Source organism: Phytophthora sojae (assembly GCF_000149755.1).
Source record: "Phytophthora sojae unplaced genomic scaffold PHYSOscaffold_1, whole genome shotgun sequence".
Taxonomy (NCBI): domain Eukaryota; phylum Oomycota; class Peronosporomycetes; order Peronosporales; family Peronosporaceae; genus Phytophthora; species Phytophthora sojae.
The window spans coordinates 12,783,779-12,801,806 of record NW_009258115.1 but is presented as its reverse complement, the minus strand read 5'-3'; the positions used below and the strand labels follow the sequence as shown (position 1 = coordinate 12,801,806).

General features: G+C 52.7%; 2 protein-coding genes across 2 annotated transcripts; one reads left to right on the top strand and one right to left on the bottom strand.

Moving 5' to 3' along the window:
• Nucleotides 1-672: 672 nt before the first annotated feature.
• On the top strand, nt 673-1,551 carry PHYSODRAFT_295343 (hypothetical protein; the record flags this gene model as incomplete). Its single annotated transcript, XM_009519569.1, has 1 exon — nt 673-1,551. One exon carries the CDS (start codon nt 673-675, stop codon nt 1,549-1,551), a length of 879 nt encoding a protein of 292 aa, XP_009517864.1.
• A 542-nt stretch (nt 1,552-2,093) lies between these two features.
• PHYSODRAFT_323950 (hypothetical protein) lies at nt 2,094-17,373 on the bottom strand (the record flags this gene model as incomplete). The annotated part of the gene is made up of 4 exons (XM_009519568.1): nt 2,094-2,645; nt 2,684-2,905; nt 3,301-11,427; nt 11,470-17,373. 4 exons carry the CDS (start codon nt 17,371-17,373, stop codon nt 2,094-2,096), a joined length of 14,805 nt encoding a protein of 4,934 aa, XP_009517863.1.
• Nucleotides 17,374-18,028: the final 655 nt, after the last annotated feature.

Sequence of the window (18,028 nt, the reverse complement as noted above, 5' to 3'; positions counted from 1 at the left end):
GTGCCACCCGTTGTCTTCGCCAGGAAGAGCTGCAGCTTGTGTGCGTCGATGTCCTTGAAGTTGTTCGGCTTCTCCGACGATGGCACAGATAAGCCCATCTTTCTACTGTAGTAGAAGTATTATTGTGAAAACCGCTTCTTTTGCCTATTTTGGTTGTAAATCGATTGATTAGCACCCTGATTTATTAATAGCTCGATCGATTTGTAAATCGATCGCGTCCTTGCGACGCATATGTGAGAGTGGGTACGATCGATTTATGTGAAACCAGTCGATATAGACGCGTTTGGAGCAGAATGCCCACCTTTTACTGGGCAATCGTGCAGCCTGGCGATGCATATGGATTACAATCGATTTATACCCTGATTTATACTCTGATTAATTAGGCAATTGAGATGTAATAAGCGGTTGCTACAGGTGGGCATTTTGGCCGGTTATTACAATAATAGTTCTAGACTAGAAGTAAGCAAGTCGTATTATTCGCCAATCACATCACTACCAGGTAGATTTGATACTGTCACCTGTGAAGCAACTTTGAGTTGAGCACTTTTACTAGCAGAGGACGTATTACCAATTCAATTTGCAGTCAATTCATTCGTAGCGTGGGCCACACTGGGCAAGGCTTTTCTTGTTTGCTTCTGCCAGGCAGTGCGAGAAAGAACAACATCGGCAACCATGACCACAGCAACCGGCAAGAAGAAAGACCACGAAGACGTGCTTGCGCGACTGGTGCGTGACCTAGAGTCGGAGAAGACTCTGTGCCGTGTCAAGGACTACGCTGGCGTGTCCCTCGAGCAGCTCAACCAGCACGCGAAGAAGCACGGCCCGTTGGTCCATCCAACACTTGGCGAGCAGCCCGGCTTCTTCGTCGACGAAGGCCGATTTGTTCCATTCCGGATAGTGGTGTTCGGACGCAGCGTGATCGGGCCATACATCTGCAAGGCGCTGCTGAATTGGGCTGCGTGGAGTGGCCATGGTGGAAGAGTGACAGATGCGCAAGGCGAATACGTGCTGGATGGCACAACGCTCCGGGTCCCCGATGTGGCGTATGTGCCTCGAAATGATGCAAGGCAGCTGACCGAAACTCAACGATGGACTCGTGGTGGAGAACCTTTTGCTCCGACGTTCGTGGTGGAGATCGACACTCTCACTGATCCACATTCCAAGCTTGATGCTCTCGATCACAAGATGCGGCGCGAGTACTTTCCTCACGGTGTGCAATTGGGATGGCTCATTGATCCAAAGAACAAAATCATGTACGAATACAAGCGATACGCCCAAGAAAATTGTATTGTTCGACGCATTGGCAATAGCGCGTGGAGAGATCTTGATGGCGGTACCGTTCTTCCTGGCTTCACTCTTCATTGCGAAGATTTGGACGGTGTGTTGGACCAGGAATCCGGATCGTCATCCGAAGAAGAAGTTGATCTCGTGTGCCCTGTTCCAGCGTGCGGGCTACGATTGCGATCGTATGGTGAATTTGCTGCTCATGCTGAATGGCACCGTGCTGAAAGTGCTAGAGCTCGACGTAGAGCAAACCGTGCGAACCAGTAATTCAAGTGAAGTTTTTCACGTTAGCAGACACAACGCTTTTTGATATATTGCATGTCATAAGAATAAAAACTGATAGCAGGCGGCTGCCGCTGCGGAACCACTAAACCATCTTCACGAAACCTTGCAGGTGGATCTGGAATTCAGAGAATAGAGCCAAGGTTGAGTCCAGCCATGACCACGGCAAGCCTGAGCTGATGTGGATACTACGTTACACCAGAGTTCTTCCTACGGATTCGATGGCTGGTAGCTCCCAACATCGAAGCTGGCAGAAAACCGCGATTCTACTCAATGGCACTAAGAACGATTGATGTCTTAGGATTGCAGTGTCTCCAGGCATCACTTTCTATTTAGTTTAAGTTAAAAATGCCAAAACCTCCTGAGCCAGAGAAAAATGGTGAAGGCTTCGCGGTTGTCGGTACAAAGCTCTGTTCATCCATCTCAATTGACCTGAGTCTGGGGGTACTTGTGCACAGCATGAAGAGCAGAATTGAAGAAAAAGGATCCGTGGATGATACAGGGTAGCTGCCTACGTCACCTTTGGTTCAGGAGTCGCCTTTGTACGTCGTGTTGGGCACTGGGAAGAACTCCAGAGCCGTACCGTTCATCGGGGGCTTGAGCTTGTGCGAATCCTTATCAGCCTCCTTCCGATCGACTCGGTCGTCGAGCTGACGTTGCCCACGTGGTCGACCTTGCTTGTCGTGGTACTTATCGTCCTTAGTAGGCTTCGGAGTCGAGTAGTGCTTGTCCTCCGTGGGCTTGGGCGTCGGGTGGTACTTCTCCTCAATTGGCTTGGGCGTCTTGTAATGCTTCTCTTCTGTTGGCTTCGGAGTCGGGTAGTAGCGCTTGTCGTCGTGCTCAGTTGGCTTCGGACGGTGCTTGTCATCTGAAGGATTCGGTGTCGGCTTGTGCTTGTCGTTCTCGTGCTCTTTGTGCTCCGTGTCACCTTCGCAAGCATCCCGGAAGCTACACGCCATCTTGTGCGCGTTCAACTTGGCTCCGGAGAGAGACAGGTAGCAGTCGGCAGGCTCGAGAGCGAGGACGTCTTTAACCAGCGCACGGCAAGCCTCAGCAGCGCACATGGCCTTGACTTGCGGCTCCGTATCGGCGGGACCAGGCCAAAGCCGGCCGAGACCTTCTGGCATGAATGCAGGTGTGGGTTAGCGTAGAGCTCAGCGAACTTGACCACCTCGCTCGGAGGACAGGCGTCTTCAGCTGCGGCTGCGGAGATGCTGAGCAGGAAGAGGAAGACGGCGGCGAACTGCATCTCCGACTGAGAGTCGACGCGGAGAAAGTCGCCCGAAGCATGAGTGCGGTTGTCGGTTGTCGGTTGTAGGTGTCTGGATCTGGTTGCCAACTTGGAAGCAAATTGGAGAATGAGCAAGAGGCGAGTGAGAGTCGAGAAGCTCTCGGAAGAACTTGGCCCTCCATTGGCAAAGTACGACACCGGCACCCTAGATTCTCTTGCAACGTAGAATGAAGACGAGGGACGAGAAGGGAAGCCAAGCAACTTATCGCAACCCACTTCCACTACAATCGAGGGCTCAGCACTTCATCGATAACCATTAGAAAGAGACAAGCATGCTTGAAGTAGATTGTATTGATCGATGATATAGGTAAACACTACACAAATGCAGAGCCCCTCGGGGCATTTCCCTTAGTAGCTGCGAGTAGCAGCGGTCATTCATGCATACTTTCGCGTCTCATCTAGGCCTGCGATTCCCAGAGCACAAGCGCCACAGAGCGCTGTACCCATTTCTTTTTCGGGAATGCGGCGTCCTCAACGTTGACGGCCACGGAGAAGAGGAGCGTGTCGCGCTTGCTGCTCGAATACACTGGAAGCAGTCGCAGGTTGTCCGCTTCCTCATTGCGTGGGGCCCAGCGAAGGTGCAACGCCGATAGACTGTTGCGAATTTCATTCGACGGTGAGAAGCCGGTAAAGTTCCAGGTGGCGCCTTCGAGCAGCAGGCCGCGAGCGGTAAATCCGCCAGCTGATGAGACCGAAGGGTCCTCCACATCGGCAAGCAGGTGCAGCTCATCCAGCGAGCAGCCGAGATCCGCTGCAGCACTCTGGCGGGCAGCAGTCACGAACGCCTCAGGCGAGAAGAATCCACCCAGCCAGATCCCTTCAGTCTGCTGCAGAAGCTCCGTTGGTGCAACTTGCGCCAACGCGTTCAGCTGGTGTACGCGTCGAGAGAAGTCCGAGAGCCACTCGTTCAGGTTGAGCTCGTCGGAAACACGGTACAACTGAGCCCATTGCGGGGGCACTTGGTCGCGGTAGAGCGTACGCAGAGCCTCCCGCGTTTCGTTCGACGGCTTGGCCTTATAAGCGCACACACGCTGCACAGTTTGGAGCAGACCAACCACATTGTTCAGGAATGACGCTCCAAGTTCGAGCTCACGGAACATGCAGCGGTAGACAGGGTTGCCGAAGTGGACGGGGTCGCGCACTGTAGGCACTGCGAGTCCTTCCGCCGGGAAGAGCTGAAGCCATGCACCAACACGGTGATCCAACTCCTGGACCCACTTCGGTCTCGCATCAGCACCATCCGCCGCCGCAGTACCCAGTACCATCTTGCTCTCGTCGTCTCCGCCAGCACTATCATCTCCACCTTCACTTCCGTAGAAGTCTTGCATCACTTGCAAGTTACGCAACATGCGCGCGCCCTGGCTGATAAGAACCATCATCTCTGCTGAGCGTGGCAGACCCATCCATGAAGGCGGATTCGTCGTTGGAAGAGAAAAGACCCACTCCATGAATTGTGCCTTGGTCTTACCCTCAGCAATCACCAAGCCGTTGCCATCGTCCGTCGCGACAAGCTCAAAGGTGTTCTCGTAACTAGCAGCCGTGAACACGTGCTCCAAAAGCGTATCCATCAACTCCTGGTCGAACGTGTTGTCAACGCGGCCACCGTACACTGACTCCTTCAGCGTGGTTCGGATAGCTGTCCAAGGAATGTTGTCAGGAGCAACGTGTGCACGGCCGCTGGCGACTGAGTCAACCCAACGATCAATAACATCGCATGCACCTCTGAAGTCGGATTGGCTGAACTCGTACGTTTTCGACCAGCCAATTGGCACGTAGCGCAGTCGCTCGTGCACCAGCGCATGGAACCAAGCCAACAGCAAGTAAAGGCGTGCACGCTCGGCTGGTGAGCTATTCATGCGGTCAGCAGCCACCGTGTCTAGCGATCGCACCATGCTGAGTTTCATGCCGCTCGGTGGCTCGAACACGAAGATATCACACATGCGGACGAGATTCACCGGCAAGTTCGGGTTGATCTCGCTGGTCAGGAATAGGCGGAAGTTCGGGTGCACACTTTCGCGCGCGTTGTAAAGCTTCTTCTCCACGCTCACAAGCCACGACGGGCACAAGTGCACGTTGCGTAGCAGCAGCCAGGTGCCATGTTTCAACGCCGTGTTGAGCCCCTTCTCAGCCGCATCGAAACCTTCCGATGAACCCATGGACACCGAGTTGTATTTCTTCTGCAAAACTGCCGCGAGCTCATCGATCTGCGCGCTTGGGTCGAAACCAGTCGTAGAGCACAGAAGCACTCCACGCGTTGCCTGCGTGTCCTCTTGGATATTCTTCGAGAGCTCGATCTCGCCACGCCACGGGAACGAGGACGTAAACACCAGTTCAATGTATCGCTCCGACGCGAATGTGATTCGATCAGGCCGTAAGAAATGAATCACAATCATGTTTCGGAATGCTGCACGGCGCGGACTTGCCGAGGCTGCCACATACGTCGCATCCCAGTCAGCTGGAAGTGCTTCCTCCGCTGAGGGAGTCTTCACAAAGGCATTCCATTCGCTAGCATGCTCGCGCACGTGCTCCTCCAGGTGCTTGAACGTCGACAGCTTCATCAACTTGATTAGCTGGTCCATTTCAGTCTTCGAGAAAGCCGTTAGCAATTGCTCAAGTTCAGTGCGCTGGGAGCCATTGTCAGCCTTAAAGAAGGTAGACGAGCTTCCAAGAAGTATATCCATATCCTCATCACTAGGTCCATCAAACGCGCTGCTATCATCCATAGTCGTCTTGGCGTCAGCAACAGCAGCACTCTGCTGCTCCAGTGCCAAGTAAATCTGCGATAGTCTTAGAGCAAACATAAGCTTGTCGTTCTCGGCAAGTCCTCGGCTGACTCGGCTGGCAAGCTGCACAAAGAGACCCTTCGAAATACTGGCAAGTCGCACCGAATCTCCTCCCTCAGTCGGCTGGGCCAAAACCTTAGACAGCAACGACAGGAAGAAATCAAGCGAATACTGGTAGAGGAAGTGAACCGATGACAGGTTCTCCAGCGCGAAGAACAGCTGAGAACTCGCCTTCGCAAGCGGGCGGTAGCGGCTTGTCGCTGTCTCCACAATCGCCATCGTCGATTCCGTTTCCGCCACTTGCTGCGAAATCTGGGCTGCTTCCGCCTTCATGCTTTCCAAAGCGTTGATTACCCGATCATCATCCAAAATGTTGCCTTGCACATTATTGATTTGCTGAAGCAACGAGTCCTCCAGCTCGCGCAATTTTGCTTGGTACTCGCCCTGCAACTTCAGAAGATTATTCCGTTTCTCCTCTGCTTCCGGCTGCTCGCTCTTGAGCAGAATGCTCAAGCCCTGACTTTCAAGGGAGCTGGGAGTGACCGTGAAATTCACGAACGTCACACGACTGCAAATGTCAGGCGAGAACCGGCAAGATGGGTCTCTTGTGATCAAGAAGAGTCGGAAATCTGGCGAGTAGTCGATTTCCTCTCCAGCCAAGCGAATCAGCACACGTCCACCCGTCTTGTAAAGCTCTCGGTTCAGCACTGGATTCAGGATCGGATCAATATTCTCCACTTCATGAACCAGAAGTGCAGTGCCAAAGCGAATGGCACTGGCCAACACCTTCATAAAGGAGCTGTCCAAGAACGACGTCTGCGCAATTTTCGTGCTTGTCTTGAGGCTGTAGTACTTCATAATGAAGTTGTTCGCCTGTCCGGAAGGATCGATAATCAGTGGGAAGCGGTGGAAGCGCTGCAGGATAATGGCATTCTCGTAGCACAGCTCGTCCGAGGGCAAGTCACTCATCTGCCACTCCAACTGTTCGTTAGGGCGGGACAGATAGTCCACAAAACTCAACTGGGGCTTCGTGCTGATGCCCATTGAGTCGAGGATGTCTCGCCAATCTTGCACAAGAATCTTGCGCTGCTGGAAATCAAGGAAGCCGATGTATGTGAGGAACGCAGAGGACAATAATGTGTCGCCCACGAGCGTCTTCATCTGGGTATCGAAATCATTGGAGCCAGCCTCCCATCGCTCGCTTTCTTGAAGCAGACTCTTCAGCAACGCCACTGAGCGTTCTACCTTCTTCGATACCGATGCCATGTCGTTCGTGATCACCTGCGCCTCATTGATCAACGCTGCATACTCGTGCTTAAAGTTTTCAATGCGGACCTCCAGAGCGTCAATAGTTTTCTTGGCTTGTTCGTATCTTTCACGTAGATCCGAAGACGTGTCAATCAGGGTCTGCACCTCTTCTCTCAATGGTTGAATCTTATGCAGGATGTTCGTGTAGTTGAGCTGCGATACAATCCACTTGTAAAGAGGGCCGCAAGCCTTCGAGGCACGGTTGACCTTTTCGTAGTCGAACTCATCCACCTTGTCGACGTAGTTCGTTTGAATTGTGTGTCGCTGACGCGCTGTAAGCTTTTCGGAGTCGAAGTTCACAACCTGGGAAATGAAGTCGTCTTTTCGGATAAAACGACGCAAGTCGGCCCATTCTAAGCTCGACTCGCCAAGCATAACCGCTACAGCCTCCATGGTCATGCGAACGGCAGCAGGAGGTCGAGCGAGGGCACGGATTTCATCAAGCTGCGCCTTGCGAATTGAATTCACAGATGCTTGGGCGTCCAACAGAGCAGGCTCGGCCTGGGCAAGGTCAGCTTCGACGACCTCTTTCCGCGAACGAATCTCCTCGTCCTTACTCGCAAGATCAGCAGCAAGCTCCTCCGTATCCTTCTTCTTCCTTTCAGCCTCATTTTGCTCCTGCACCATTTGCTGGAGCTTCTCGTTAGCCTCAACGTCCTTCTTCTTGAGCTCCTTCTCCTTAAGACTGAGTTGACCCTGCAGCTCTGCCACTTGTTCATGAGTAGCCTGTAGCTTTTGCACGCCTACGTTCAAGTGAAGCTGCTGGTCCTCCAGCTGCGCCCGCTTTTCGGAATACAGCGACACGAAGTGGCGGATAAACTCCAAGTAATCCCGAGGCGAAATGTGGTTGTACTTCATGTGACGCTTCTGAAGACGACGCATGTGTAGTAGAACAGCATGATGGAACTGAACGATACTTCCAACCAGCACGTCACGGAACGTTCCAGTAGCGATATGCGGAATCAGCTTCGCCAAAACATCTGCAGCATCATTTGGAATGACAAAGTCTGCGGATCCCGCAAGATCAAGCGTGTTCGTGAATTCATACGCCACCTGTGCCAATGCATGATCATTCCATGTACCGAACCAATCAACCACGCATCGGTTGAAAAGAGCCGGCGAGGTGTTAGTACGATTCTGGAAGTCGCCCGAAGCGGGGTTCATCGTGAACACCACGTGCAAGTGTCGCTGTACTTGTTTTGTGAAGTACCGGAAGAGTTCATCTTCGGTATTTTCCACGATGACCCCGTCGCGCTGGACAGCTTCACGGCAAGCATGCATGAGTGACGTGTATTCATCGTCTTCGAACAGACCAGGCACTTCGCCGGACGCTAGCAGAGCGTTCATGCGCTCCAGGAAAGCCGAATCAAGAACGTTGGACTCATCGAAGATGAAGCAGATCTTCTCAGCCTCGCAACCGCATCGCTTGAGGACAACACGAAGGTCGTCATCAAAGTTATCCAGAGTATAGTTCGAGGTAAGCTTGATCTGGAAGACGGACATACCATTCATCCAACTAACGAAACGGGACAGAACGGTCTTACCGGCGCCGCTTTCTCCAACAAGCAGTAAGTGTCCAAGCGGTTGGCGAAGAACGCGGTCAATGCGAAGCACATGATCGATCACTGAATCGAATACGACCAGCTGAACGTTGAGTTCTTCTTCGTAGAAAACACGCAAGCGGGCTTCGATATGCTTGCGCAAATCTGTCGTTGTCACTTCAGTGTAGTTCTTCGAAAGCCACGTACTGAACAAAATTGGATGCTGACCGCCATACTCCACCACCTCCAAAGCAGTAGCACTTTGCGGGAAGTGATTCCTCAGGGTCTCCTTCACCATGTGGAAGCACCACTTCTGCTCGTCGGATGTCACCAAACGGTCCATGAAAAGGCGTAGCGCTTCGTGGAAAACCAGTTTGACCAGCGTCTCGACGTCGATTTCATACTCCAACGGTTCGATCGCTTCATACAACGCGCGCATCCATCTCGACAGCTCTCGGGGACTGTAGATGTAGTGCGGCTGCATCTCAGCAGAGAATTTCTTTTGGTTGCTATCATATACATCAACCATCGCATCGGTAAGTGGCTGCACGTAAGAACGAAGGGATGGGGTCAACTTCAGCAGAGCGCGGTTGAATGTTCCGTAGATCTGCTTTAAAGACGGATACGACGGGAAATCAACCAGGAGAATAGGGGCGTGACGCAGTAGGCGAAGTGAAATAGGGACACGGCCTGGGTCAGTTGGCGGGTTACAAGCGCCAACGAACTGAATGCGCTCCAACCGAACCCAAGCGTTCTTGCCACCCAACCAGAAGCCACCTTGTTCAATAAGTTGCCGCAAGAATGTGATCACGCGTTGCGTTCCATAACGATCAGCCTCGGGAAGGTTAATTTCATCGCAGAACACGACCAGCCATTTCTCCGGTGCATTCGGCGACAGCATCATTCCATTCGGAGTACGTTTGTACTCACAATACTGAGAAAACGTTTTCAGAATGAGTTCGGGCGAAGTTCCAGACGAAAAGTTGAGGCTTGCAAATTCGAACTCAGGCAAGGAGTTGATCGTTGAGGTCAACGTCATCGTCTTACCACTACCAGGGGGACCACACAGAATAAGCGGCCGATGCTGCGAAAGCCACCCTCTCAGCACTTCAACGTGGCGAATTGTGTCTACCGTTGTCACTACGACATCCGTTGACAAGACTTGGTGGCTCTCAAGATCCAGTTGCGGGATCGATCGGAGCCACTGGCGCCACGCGCCGTCATCAATGTTCACTTCGTATTCAAGCAGAGTGTTATCCGGGCTCGACGACGCAGCAACAGGGAACATCAAGCGGTTTTCAAGGGTTTGCACCACGAAATCACATAGGTCCATGCGATTCACTGAGTCCATCGAGCCTCCGAATCCCCAAAGAATCGAGAACACGAACCACTTCGGCACGAAACGTGACATCTGGTCAGCAGTCATCGGGAAATCGGAGTGGCCTTCGTTATACTCATTGATACGAGTCAGGCCCCTTCCAAGCAGAGTAAACATCGACATTAGCAAGCGCAGGGTCGTCACCTCCATAATGTGCGTTTGGCCCATCGCCTGCTCCAAGCAAATCTCAATCAACGAAGGCATGCCATCACCACGATCAATTAGGTCTCGCAGAAGAGCAACGTAGGTCTGTGCGGTCTTCTTGGCAAGTCCACTCTCCGTTGGCTGCAGAGAGAACGACGAAATGACAGATACGTCATCCCGCATTTTCAGCAGATAGTGCTCCACGATGTGGCATGTCTTAACCGTATCATGAGAAAACCAAACCATGCCGCAACGACTGACTGTAGCCAGCGTCGCGTAACGCAGCGTCTCCGTTTCCATCATGATCCACACATTAGGGGGAATCTCAAGGCGTTCTCCAGAAGGAAGCGTCAGCAGACGGTTATCATCCAGCACGGAATTCAGGTTTTCAGCCCACTCAGGATCCACATCGCCATCGAAAATAATCCAGTGCCGCTTCTCACTTTCACCTCTTACGCTGTTAAGAACCTGGCGAAGCAAGTGAGTAAATACACCGTCCGTCCATTCCAGCGTTGTGTTATCAAGAACACCATAGAGATGCTCCTTAGACAGTGCCTTGGGGTCAATCACGTGTGCTTCACCCTTTACGCCATCAACAAGTTCCATGGCGTCCATCAGCACTCGCCATGCGCTCGACTTTCCTGTTCCAGAGGCGCCAACAAGCATCACGCCGTGACGAAGCTGCATCACCTGATACAACTGCAAAGCCTTTTCGACCCATTGGTCGTTCGCGACATAATTATTCTTCTTCGCCAACTCCACGATCTTCGCACGTAGGTTGTCTTCCTCAATACGATGAGCTTCGGTGCCGGGAAACACACCCGTCAGCAGTGTCTCGAACACCGGTACATCGTGAGAAACGAGTTTCGGTAAAATCGTATCCGTAATGGAGCCAATCAGAGCCTTCGTCTCTAGTTCCTCGATGTTGGCTGGTGCCACACTATCCTGCGACTGAGTGATCTTTCGCTTAAGCTGACCAGCACTAACAAGCACGCTCTTCAATGCGCGAAGGCCAAAATCGTAGTGAGGTTGCTTCGAAAGTTGGTCTTCACAGAGGTTGAACAAAAGGACAACCTTGGCAGAGATTTGTTCGGCTGTGGTAATGCCCTGAGAGAAAAGCATCACCTGCGCGATCAGTTCACGGTCCGGAGCAACCATTGCAATGCTTCGGAATAGTTGCTTCAAGTTGTCAGGTAAATTCGATCGTCCAGCGTAGCCCGGGTTCATAGTCACGAAGATACCCACATCAGGATTCAGCTTGACGCTCTTACCCAGCAGCTCAATCGTAGTGCTGGAGCTGCCACCGTTCATAACGACATCAGTGCTCTTTCCAACCTTCAATGACGACACTCCACTCTGGATCGCCAAAATTTGCTGGGATACAGCAGAAAGCACGCGCTCCTCGAGACGGTTAAACTCATCAAAACAACCCCAAGCACCAACCTGACAAAGACCCACAAAAATTCGTCCCATCGCTTGGAAATCAAAGTGCTCGTCACAGTTGAACACCAACACAAAACGACCTAGGTGGGAACCCAGGGCCTTAACGGACTCCGTCTTGCCAGTACCAGCCGGACCGAACGGGTTTCCACCCATTCCGAAGTCCAACGCCTGGGTCAGCGTGAGGTAGCAACGCTCAGTCAGAGGCGTCTGCACAAGCCTCTCTCCAACACCGAAATACTCAAAGCCATACGAAAAGCTCGCATTAGAAATCTGGATAGTGAGTTTCTTGAGCGGGTCCGATTCCTTAGCTTGGAAGTAGTGTCGCATGTGATACAACCAACGGAAGTCCTCAGCGCTATTAACCTTGGCTTGACTCAAACGTTTCGTTACGCTTTTCTGGTGCACAAGCTCGGTAATAAGCTGCTCGTATTTCTTCCGGACATCATTCTTCACATCTGTGAGAACGCGGTCGCTCAAAATGAATAGTAGCTTATCCAACTGCTCCAACACCAGTGACAGGTCACCACTACCAGCCTTCAGCACATTTTCGACTTCGTTTGTCCATTGCACTTCGGTGGCAAGAATCACCACTTGAGCCGGGTACTCCGAAACCCATTTCAAATACGTGTCAGCACTGTCATCGGTAGGGTAGGATCGCACAGCTTCTTCCAAAAGAAGCGACAGTGTTTTGCGCATCTGCTCCTCCACCTTACCCAGCCATACGTTGATGCGGGTATCTTCCGTGGTCTTAACGGGCTCCTTAAACTGCACAACCTCGCCTTCACGAGATGCCATTCCCAAAATCACACCCGTGTTGTTGTCCATTTCCAACGAGGATATTCCGGCAAACATCTTCGAAAGATGACGCTGGATCTGCATCGGTTCCTTGCTGTTACCAATCATCTCCAACAAATCTTCATCACCAACGAAATAGAAACGGGGGAAAGCTGCTCGTTGCCTCTCCAAGTATTCACCCAAGGCACGCTGAACATTGCCCATCATGTCTTGCTGACGCTCAAGCGAATGGTACAAGTTCGGTATGTTAGCAACGTCCACAATCATGGGCTTGTGCGCAACACGCTTCATTGTCGAAGTGAACTCGTTATCAACGCTTTGGAAACGCGCGAACTCATTCGGCAGCTGCTGCTTAATGTCCGCAGACCCGAAGAAGATACCTTCAAGGTACACCCAACGCCTTTGGACATCAATCCAAAAGTCCAGGATGCTTCGGATTCTTGTAAGCTTGTCTTCCCAGCTGGTCGCCAGCTCTGCAAACACGCGGTAGTACGGTGACTGCTTCATACTGCTCAGACTATTCAGGTGTTCATCAAGCTTAGCAAACATCTCGTCCCACCCACGAATGACTCGGCAGCGATTCTGGTAATTAACCAGATCTAGCTGGTAGTTGGTCCAGTAGTCCGACACTTGGCGCAAAAATTCGTCAAGTGCCATTTCTCCCTGGGCCGTACGAATGATTGACTTCAACTCGTTATCATTGGCGGAGATCTTCGACTCCCAGAAACTGCGCAAGGTCAACTCCGTGAACGGAGATGAGATATTCAGCAGCCGCAAAATTTGCTTCCAATGACGATCACGAACGGCATCAGACTTCAGTTCTGACAGCAAAGAGTTCATCGCCTTCCGAGACTGAATCAACGATGTGTAATGCTCAAAAGCCTCATACTGCTGGACACGAGCAGGGAAACGCCGCATCTCGTCAACGATTTCATCCAGCTGCTTCCGGACCTTGCGGGGATGAACTGCAGACCACAGTGTGTCTTGCAGCTCGTCAACGTGAGCCCAGACCTTGGAAATACTCTTCCAAACTTCGTCCAACCCAGATAGTTCTTCCATTGCCCTTGAAAGATCACCGTACGAGCTGCGATCGTCATCAAGTGAAGACCCTCCCATTCCCGACACATAGGAAATGTTCAAAGCGTCTAGCGCAGCGTTAGTTTTGTCTTGTTCAGCACGCAACAACTTGAAGCGTGTGTCGTAGACGATCAGCAGTTCCGTGGCTGCCTTCGGTGACTGGCCACCTTGCAACGGTTTAGCGCTGTCCCATTCAGTCACAGCCTTGCTGATCTTGCTGTCCAATGCACTCTTTTCTTCCATGATTTTGGCCTGCAATTGGGGCAACTGACTCTCCATAGCAGCAGTCTTCCGCTCAAGGAGCTGGATGAACGCTTCCCACTCGCCCTCCACATTAGCCAACGACGGCCAGTCAGCAGAGAACCTGTATCGCTGCTTTTTCAGCAAACGCTCTCCCTGTTCAAACGACTCCACTGCTTCTTCCCACTGGACTCGCATCTGGCGCATTTCTTGGATAAGCGTGATCGCAGCAACCACTTGCGCCGTGGCAGCTTCAAGCGCATGCTGCTCCAGTAGCGTTCTCTTGGACGAAATCGTGGAGTAGAACGAGTTGATTTGGTCGCGGAGAAGATCGCCAAAGTAAGCAAGGAACTCGTTGTGCCACGCATCATACTTCACATTCACTTGAGCTTGCACTTGCTGGTAGTTAATCACCAACGGGCCGAAGCGTTTCGTGTTGAAGACGGCATCAAAGGCGTTGCGCTCGTTTTTAATTTCCACCAGAATTTGTTGCCACTTCCGAAGGTCCTCTCCAACACTGTTCAATGCAGTTTGAGCATCCATATCCCACAAAGCCTGATACTGCAGCCACGTCGACGCATACTTGTCCACATCACTCACAGTAACATCAAGCACGCTGTATGCCTTAAGCAGCAAGTCAAGAGGCACCTGATTAAGAGCTTCCTTGAACACAGCCTCACGCCGCCTCGAGCTGGCACTCTTACGAGGTGGCGATGACAAGGCAGACACAGTGGACTTCCCATAGACATTTTCATACGAGGAGGTCTGAATCTTTGGCAGGTCGCACACGGAGTTCAACAAATTCTGAAGCTGCGCCAACCAATCACGACGCGCATCACCAACTGAAGGTTCCAAATACAGGACCTGGTTCTTCAAAAGGATCTGGTGAGTTGTGATGCTAAGTCCAGCTTCGGCAACTGCAGCCTGGAAAGATTTTTCATCAGCCTGAGGCCCAAAGCAAGAGACCCAACGTTGCAGTAGAGCTTCCAACTTCTTGCCCAGAATGCCACTGATCAAAGTGTTCAGGTTTTTGACAAACACATGCAAATTCGCGTAACCAGCCAAACTTAGTTCGTCCACGTGCGCTTGAATTTTCACCAAAACTGCTCGAACCTCTGCAGCTTGGAAGTCTGAGCTAGTTCGGACACTTTCCAGGAGGCTGTCAATCTCGCTAGTTTTCTGCAGCAACTCATCCACCTTGTCGTGCAAGCGCTCCACCTTCGTTGCAAGATCAGTAACATACTCGCCCAACCCATCTGCATGCCATCGCATTTCGTTGCCCTTCGTAAACGTCTTGCCAATGGTAGCACGCACTTCTCGAACATACGCCGCCGTTAGTGCTTCAAAAATGGGTTGGATACGTCGGCACGAGCTTGTGTACGTCTTGAGACTCGCGTCCAGAGACATTGCAAACGGGTATTTCGACTTCGCATCTTCCGCAATCATCTTGAGAGTGAAAGGCACTCGGTAGCCCAACCACTCCAGGTTTCGCACTTCCTTGAACAGTGTCACGATTTGCTGGTTGAAAGCGACCACCAGTTTCTTCTTCTCACCCTGAGGCGTGTCCTCCGTCACAATGTTCAGAATAATATTCTTGATGTCAAAGATGGGCATTGATGCCAAATCGTTCACCCACTGGTCGAAGATTAGCTGCGGGTTGAGCTTGGCAATAAACGCCTCGGCGGCTGCTTTAAGCGCCTTTCCCTCCACGTGCTGCTCCCAGCCAACACCGAGAACACTTTCAACACGAGACAGGAGCATTTTCAGCTTGCGTTCAATTTGCTTGGCCCACATTACCGCACCAGCAATAGGCGGGATATCGCGAAGCTTGCTTGTACGTGACGCCTCCGAGTAAGCATAATGCGCACGGAACTTGGCTTGGAGGTTGCTCACGTCCTCCTTCACATTTTCGATCAACTGCATCTGAAATTGCTGCACGGCACTGCGGATACGAGGACGGAAAAACAGCGCGTTGTACTTGGAGAAAACGCGGAACATCTCGTCAGCATTTGACGTAGCGCTCAGTCTGCTGGTAAGACTGTTGATAATTCGCCCTTCCACACGGTCGATGCACAGGTCGTACGCTTTGCGCAGGTTCTTCCAAGCAGTCACGCCTTCACCCGATACATCCAGCGGATCCAGCGAATTCAACTGGGAATACGCCGAGTTAATTTCAGTGAGTGCGTCATTTGTCCCATCGCTGCCACGAGCCTCCTCCAGACCAATCCCATTGGAACCACCCAGCACTCTCTGAATCACTTCACGTAGCTTTTCGTGCTGCTCTCGGAATTCATAGAGCTCTAACAGTCGCTCCTCAATAGCCGCATGCTCCATCTGCAACTCGGAAAGCAACGGAAGCTTCTCCGTGTTGATTGATCCTCCTCGTCGCTTGAATAGTTCTTTCGTTAGATCATAAAGCGTTGCAACCTGGCGGTGCCAGTTCGCGAAAAGCTCCTTGCACGAAGAGATGAGCTGCTCGAACTGGTTGAAAGGGACCTGGATGAGACTGTAAACTCGCAACAGGCTGATGACCTGCTGGGTGAGGTCGCTCGACATGACCTCCACCAAGCGCAACAGGCGCGACAGGTTGTAAGAATCAGCCACGCGTATCTTCTTCAAGTGGGTGAAGACGAGCGTCACTCCCTGGTTCAGCTGGTTGATGTCCGTTGCGGACAAAATGGAGTTCATCGGGAACTCCTTCATCAGCGTCATAACACTAGACACGTGCTGAATCGCCGGGCCGAGACCGTGGTCGGCACTAAAGGTCACCGTTGCCAGATATCTCTTGGCGCGCTGCAGCACGGCCAGCGTAATCTCCACCTCCGGCGACTTGAGCTTCTCCTGAACAGCAAGCAGCGCGCGATTCAGATCGCACCAAAAGTTGATTTCCTGCATGGCAGTTCCCGGCAGAGGCTCGTTGATGAGCCGCGTAACCTTTTGGATCTCCTTGATCCACTTGCTCACTCCTCCCTGGATAGTGTTCACGAACACGACGTCGTTCACCTTGTCCTCGAGTCCCAGCGCTTCCACATCGATCAGTACGCCCTTCTCGCGCACCAGGTCCGCAGCCTGCTGGATCACCGGGTGGAAGATCAGGTTCACCTCGGGGATCTCAATGTTCTGCTGGTACTGAAGCAAGGCGAGCTCGAGCTCCTTCATCCTGCGTCGAATGGCCGGCAGACCTCTTGTGCCCTCGCTCAGGTTGGTCATCTCGCTCTGCGGCATGTGCACCTTGGAGTACTCGTTCACGAGCGGCGTGAACGACTGGTGCACGTAGTTGTACACGACCGAGAGCAGGTTGCCCCTGTCTTCGTCCTCCTCCTCCGTGTTCTCGCCGCTGGTGGTGGTGGCCGTGTCCGAGTCCCCTTCCGCCGCAGCGGGGGAGGACGAGGACGATCCCAGGCCGAGCGTCATGACCTGCAGCTGGTGGTTGAGCGTCTGGTCCTTGGCCAGCGGCGCGCTGAAGCGCTTGATGAAGCACACGACGTCGTGGCCGCTCTTCTTGCCGGGCGCGTACTCGATGCCCAGGTTCACGCGCACGCGGAAGCCCGGCACGGAGCCGTCCATGGGGCTGTCCTCGTCTGCGCGCGCGGGGTAGCAGTGCACCTGCAGCACGCGCGTGGCGGAGTCGGACACGAACTGATCCAGAGTGATGGTCGCCTCGGACGCCTCCAGGTCGGCCTTGAAGCTGTCCACGCTGAGCGCCGCGCCCTCGCCGAACAGCGGCATGCACGTGGCCAGCAGGTAGCGCTGGAAGTCGCCCACGGGCAGCACATCGGCCGCCGTCACGTCCGCGCTGCTCGCCATGCGCCCGTCGTCGATCTTCCCGTCGATCTTCCCTTGTGCGAGGAAAGGGGGGAGGTGCCGCGATCCGCATCAGACGTACAGGATGTACTCTCACTTCGGACACCTGTCAAATCTAGTATCCTTTACAATTGGATATCATCGTTAGCAGGGTTCACATTAAATCGACGCCAAGCATTGAGCGGCTCTCAATCAACCGCAAGCCGCCGCCGTCGCGCGCGAAGCTTGCGAGGCTTACGAAGATTCTGAGTGCAGCACAAGGGACGCGGAAACGTGTCTCTTGGGTGCGGAGGTATAGGGGGATGGGGGTGCTGGCAGGTAGGCATCGTCTTCGCCGCAAGAACGGACAGAAGGGCTTTAGGTAGTAGACAGAGGAGCAGTTAGCCCGCGCCGTGGGCCCCTCGGCCTAGCGGCAAGTAGTGGGGTGAAGTGAGAACATAGGAGTAGAAACGACAGCGGAAGAACTGGTAGATGGAGCCGTGAGAAAGCGCTGGCGTAGATAGTAAACCAGCGTCTATAGCTTCCTATTAGTGCTGCAGCGCAGATAGCATTCAGCGAGTGTGGATGAGCTCAACCACAACAGCTCACTCACAACTTCGTCTCATAGTTAATTTATCGCTTGCGCTATCATTTTATTGGGGTGCTATGGCCGCTGGGG